Here is a 5955-nt window from a genome sequence, read left to right as displayed (position 1 = left end):
GGGGGGCCCAACTTTGTTAAGATATAACTTAACCCAAACTATGTCCGAGGTGTGGAGTGGATCTCGCTTCACGTGAAAAGTCGCAAATCCATATGGAATCGTATATGTACTACAAAGCACATGCTTAGATGAGAGGACAGATATAAGATTTAGAATCCATCATTTTTATTGAAAACTGTTACTCGTATAGTAAAAATGAATAGGACATAAAATGTATATTTTAAAGAGATCTACAACTTTGTTTAAAACATTTTTCAAAATTTTTAATATTTGTGCCTGAAAAATACATATAATTGGTCAACATTGTTTTTTTAATAACTTTTTAACACACAACGTCCGCAGGTTAAAATCTTTTGCAGGTCACTCAGGAGGGTGACCTCTATAATATATGTCAAGCCCAAGGTTATTGGAGATGGGTGTCCTAATCTAAATAATTACCTAAAGAATTAATGAAAAGTTCTTATTTTAAATTTGTAATCCACTATCAACATATATTTTACTCGTAGATACAACGTTCAGTGGTACAGAACTCCGTTACATATACAAAAAATGATACTGTTCTTATTGCAAAGAGGATCCAAAGAATTTACTTTAAATGTCTGTGGATTATTGGATGCATCTATAGAAAATTTCGCCATGGTAATATTTTCTAAAATATTTTAATATACATATATTGAAACAATATAAAGTATATTTATTACTGCAGCTACTGAAGACTTCAATATCGTATTTTACTGTCATATCTTCTACGAGGTAGAGAGTGAAATACATACAAATATAATAACATGGTGAGGACATAGTCAAACAAACGAATGTATGTAAGCTTAGCAAAATAAATAGATATATTCTTTGAACATGTAATGTAAATTAATATTTTCTTCAAGTATTAATACTTTAATATTTTTAATAAAATATCATTACTCATCGTTTTTCCAATGTATTAATATCAATTATTATACTAATTAGAGTTCCCGAGTCGAATATTTTAGCCTCGGTTTAGCCTCGTATAATTTTTGAATTGGGAGCAATACGGTCTTTGTGTCGGAGAAAGTATAGTGAAATTTTGACTTCGTTAAGGCTTGAAAATAGTTGTTATTTTCTTTTTATCAGTGAAGAGGACAATGCGAGTGTAATCAACTGAGGTTCATTAGATCCTCTTCGGTCTAAGAGGTTTCAAAGAGAGTGAAATATTTTATTACATTCTCTTTAAGTGTTAGAATAAGGTATATAAACACAATTTTTTACTCATCTGGGCCTCAAATTGGAGCTTTAAACCGATGCCAAGGCACACATGAAAACAGAATAGAATAATTGTGACCTATTCCGGGACGATATACTGGACTCGGGTTTATACTATATACATAAACATATAAAATAAACACGAACATTATTTCCTCTACGCAATTTGTTTTTACTAATACATAGCATTATCCTTACTTCATTTATTTTGTACTAATATTTATGTAAATGTTTAAGTGTATAGTGTTAATTATATATTTTTGTTAATAAATCACATATGTATGTGTTGAAAAGTAATAAGAAAAGAATATTGCCAGTAGAAAATGTGATATAATTATGGACAAATAGTGAACACATTTACGTTTAATATTTGTTGAAAATAATTTGTAAACAGTACTAATATAAATTAAAAACACATACTTATTTGGTGAACTTATTTTTATCAGCATTTCTAGATAGGTTTGGTGTCGAATAAATAAAAGTTAAAAGACGTTTCTCTCGAAAACCAAATGCTTCTTATGAATGCGTGCACTATAATGAAGTTTCGGCGCAGAAAAAAAGGAAGTGCGCCTGCGTGTTTTTTACGTAAGTAGCTCAATATCATGAGAAAAAATACATCTGTCCAATTGCCTTAATCATTAAATCGATGGCATAAATATTTACTATAAAAGTGATCGAAATTACCGCAATTAATCTTATAGCAAACGTTTAAACTCTTATCTGTATTATTATGAAAGCTGGAATTTTGGTCGCATTTAGAATAAAAGGATATGGCATATTTAATCAACCATCGGAAAAAGAGGGGCTGAATGCATTCGGCTACTAAATGTATGTACAGTAATATTTTGGAGCTTACAGAGATGACACGTCTAGTTCAATATTGTAATCTCAATAGAATCTTGTTACTTGGTGTCGGCTTATGGCCTTACCAACAATCTAAATTTAGTCGATTTCAGCTCATTGTCTCTTATGTTATTCTGTCGACGGGTATTATATTTCAGGTAAATGTACAGATTATAGTAACATTATTACAGGATAAATTAACTTATGCGAATCTTTTGAGTAATGACAATTGTGCAATTAAATTTTTGTAATACATGGTATTGTTACTAATAATCACCTTATTATTATACGAACCTATTTTTATTTTTAGTTAACACCATTAATAACATTAAAATGTACTTCAAATCTTGTTACCAAAGTTCTGTCTTCCGTGTTTCTCGTTTTAATGTTCATAATACAGTATAACACTTTCTGTCTTAATATCGAAGTTGTAAGTTAATTTTACACAATATTCGTCACACAGGATTAATCTGTCGATGAAATAAATTTTTATATAAAAATTACTTTTTTCCGTGTATACAAAGATAGTATAGAAAATTTATAAACTGATAGGTCAAAAATTTACTAACGGAGCTTCAACGTATACATAACAAATTAAAGGACAAAAATGAAATTGCCATTGTAGAAAAGTATAGTTGTATCGCAAAACGGTACACGATTGTACTTACGGGTAAGATAATATTTAATAATTTTATATAATATTATATTGATAATATAATCATATTATATTCTCAATAAAAATCAATTTTGGTCTATATTATAATTTTCAATTACATAAATTTTTTTGTGGGCCTATTAAAGGTTGTTACGTGATTGCAATATGTAATTTGCATTTGCAATAAATAGCAATTGTTTAATAATCAAATAAAACAGACAAATAACTATATTTTTATTACCCTTTAGCATTTGGAATATGCGCAATATCTTGTGTAGTTCTATTGCAAATTTGGCTTAATATAGCTAACGTCAATTTACGTATGAATGCGTCTGAACCGTGTTATATATTTATTACGGAATATTTTATTGATCAGAAAAAGTATTTTTATTTGATTTTGTTGCACACCAATGCAGTAATATGCGTCGGGGCACTTGTAATGGTGGCGATAGGTACAATGCTCATCACATACATTGAGCATACCTGTGGAATGTTTAGAATTGCTAGGTACGAATGTGGATAATAGAGGAATGTAAGCATAAGAATTTAAACTATTATATAAAGTTTCTTATCTTTATGCAATATTTTATATTTAAAAAAGTTTGCATCGAGCTTTGTAACAGAAAGAACTATTGTAAGTTGCTTTGTAATCAAAACACAAACATTTATAGCTATCGTATAGAACATGCAATAACTATCAATATTCTACAAAATATTTCGTTAAAAAATGAAATTTCGATGACTGAGGGTATAATTTGTGCCGTGGACATTCATCGTCAAGCTATGAAGTGTGTATTTTCTTCAATAATATTCGTGCAATATATTATTAATATTTTTTGTGTTTGAAGATTATCCAAACATTTACTGTCTACATTCGAAATCATGATATGTTGTTTTACGGGATGTGTGGTAGCTTGCTTTAGCCTCAGTCTGTTTCAAGTAAGTTTTCGGTTTTGTGTATTAATGTTTGAGAGTTGCATTAAAATTCTATAATATATTTATAATAATTCTATAAATATATAATAAGTGATAAGTCAATACCATAGTATTGATAGACAAATCAATAACCAATTTTTAATATAAAACCAATAAATGATGAATGTGATACTGTACATACAGGGTGTTTGACACAAGAGTACTCCAACGAAAAATGGTGCTAGATTGGGTCATGCAAAGAAGAAAAGTCATGTATCATTTTATAAAATTTGCAATAATTATAAAATAATTTATTGAAACGTCTGACCGAATGAGCGCGTAGAGAGCGGTAGGCCGGGCTCGGAAGACATGTCAGATTGCTTTGTAGACCCGATCCTCCTAGCAACAGTGAACGAAAGGTGGAACAACGCGCGACGTAACTCCGTTCCGGATAAAAAAACAGAGAGTAATTTGTCGCTCGTACCCGCCTCGCATGCCTTCCGATCTCGGCTTACCGCTTTCCACGCGCTTATTCGCTCAGACATTTCAATAAATTATTCGACAATTATTGCGAATTTTGTAAAATGGTACATGACTTAAATCTAACTCAATCTACTACCATTTTTGTAAGGGTACTCTTGCGTCAGACACTCTGTATGTATCTGTAGATGCGTGGGGGGGGGGGGGGAAAGAAATATTTATATTGTTATGAAACTCATGTTACTTATCATTTATGCCAATTTATCAAATTTTTGTTGTGGTACTTTTATTAAGGGTTATTATAAATCTACACACATAATCTGGAAACAACTCTCATGTATTTATATAATAACATATTAATATTTATGTGTAATTAACGATCTATAACAATTATCCATTTCTGTGACAATTACTAGAAATTGTTTGTACAATTTTATGTTATGTGAATGAAGAATACTTGTATATTTTTCATACATTGATATTTATTATGCATATATGCAGAAAACTGATAATTTCTCTGAAATTTCTTAGCTATTCCAGATAGCATCATCTACAAATAATGTTGGAGATTTTTTAGTGTCATTTGTGTATGCTTCTGTAAGCATTATATACATGTTTATAGCTAACTATATCGGACAAAGTACAATTGACCACAATAATAACGTGTTCATTACTGCGTAAGAGAAACATTTTTATGAAAAATAATATATGAACATTCTTTCTTCAGTGATTAGAACAACAGATGCAATAAATTGATATATTGTATATTATATCATTATATACATGCTGAAATTAACTAATAAAATATTTTCTATTAAGTTAGCGATATCTATATTCAATCCTTAGGTACAATGTTCAATGGTATAAAACCCCTTTACATGTACAAAGAATGATACTGTTTCTGTTGCAAAGAAGAACTAAAGAATTTTCTTTAAATATTGGTGGAGTATTTGATGCATCGATGGAAGGTTTTGCCACGGTAATATTTGAAAAATATTAAAGAACAGTAGTTTATACATAACTATAATATAATAAAACAGTATGTTTATAACTATAGCTAGTGAAGGCCTCGGTATCTTATTTTACTCTCATACATTCTGCACACTGATGAAATTAATTGTACTCATGATGGAGATATAGTTAATGAAGAGGTATATAACACAATATTCTCTTAGAAAATACATTAATTTTTTTTATCATATAGTGCAAAGAGATATTTTCCTGCTAAAAGAAAAGCATTAAAATTGTTTAAATCAAGGTATTGCTATCACAAGTTATTGCAAATTATATTAAAAGTGATTATTGTATTAGTTATAATTTAAATGTAAGCAGAATATATCTAAATACTTTATATTGTCGTAAAATAAAATTGTTTCCATACTCAATGCGTTACTAAGATATTGGATTTAATATTATTCCTAATTATAGACTATGGGATAGCTGACACGTAAGTAGTTAACATTTATTAAAGATATGAATCGCGTCGATCGCTAATTTAAATTAAAAAAATGTTATTTGGAGGAGAGTATTGATAAGTCTCTTTCGGTGGCAAAAAGCTAATGGAAACAAAAACTACGCGAAAAAGCTTAAAGGATTGTATTGAAATATAGGGCGAATAGGATTTCTTTTAACGAACAAACGATCGACAAATTGACTGACTTCACGGAATGTACTTCAAAGTTTCGGCAAGCAGTGTTCTCTAGCCGGTATGTATGCATGTGTCTTTTCCTCAGGTAAGATATAGCCACCTTAAATTACATTAATTTTTCTATTTAATTATGAGTTAATTTTATTTCTAAGCTTCTAATTAATATTATATTATG

At 29.4% G+C, this 5955-nt stretch overlaps 1 protein-coding gene across 1 annotated transcript; it reads left to right on the top strand.

Annotated features, from left to right (window-relative positions):
* Positions 1-2120: 2120 nt before the first annotated feature.
* LOC105559666 lies at positions 2121-5283 on the top strand. Its single transcript, XM_012008151.1, has 9 exons — positions 2121-2240; positions 2393-2512; positions 2635-2752; positions 2986-3244; positions 3409-3525; positions 3586-3676; positions 4664-4809; positions 4979-5111; positions 5190-5283. The coding sequence occupies exons 2-9, from the start codon at positions 2468-2470 to the stop codon at positions 5238-5240; spliced, it is 960 nt and encodes a 319-aa protein (XP_011863541.1). The 5' UTR covers positions 2121-2240; positions 2393-2467; the 3' UTR covers positions 5241-5283.
* Positions 5284-5955: the final 672 nt, after the last annotated feature.

This window comes from Vollenhovia emeryi, unplaced genomic scaffold (genome assembly GCF_000949405.1).
Source record: "Vollenhovia emeryi isolate VEMERY1.0 unplaced genomic scaffold, V.emery_V1.0 DF939260.1, whole genome shotgun sequence".
In the NCBI taxonomy this organism is placed as follows: domain Eukaryota; kingdom Metazoa; phylum Arthropoda; class Insecta; order Hymenoptera; family Formicidae; genus Vollenhovia; species Vollenhovia emeryi.
Note: the sequence above shows the minus strand (reverse complement) of the source record. Positions and strands in the feature narration are given on the sequence as shown.

Bases quoted from the DNA above. Each gene is read 5' to 3' on its own strand.
- LOC105559666 (XM_012008151.1), top strand. From the start codon at position 2,468: ATGTTCATAATACAGTATAACACTTTCTGTCTTAATATCGAAGTT. The intron at 2,513-2,634 runs GTAAGTTAATTT...ATAAACTGATAG, and splicing joins TCTGTCTTAATATCGAAGTT to GTCAAAAATTTACTAACGGA. The intron at 4,810-4,978 runs GTAAGAGAAACA...TTCAATCCTTAG, and splicing joins AATAACGTGTTCATTACTGC to GTACAATGTTCAATGGTATA.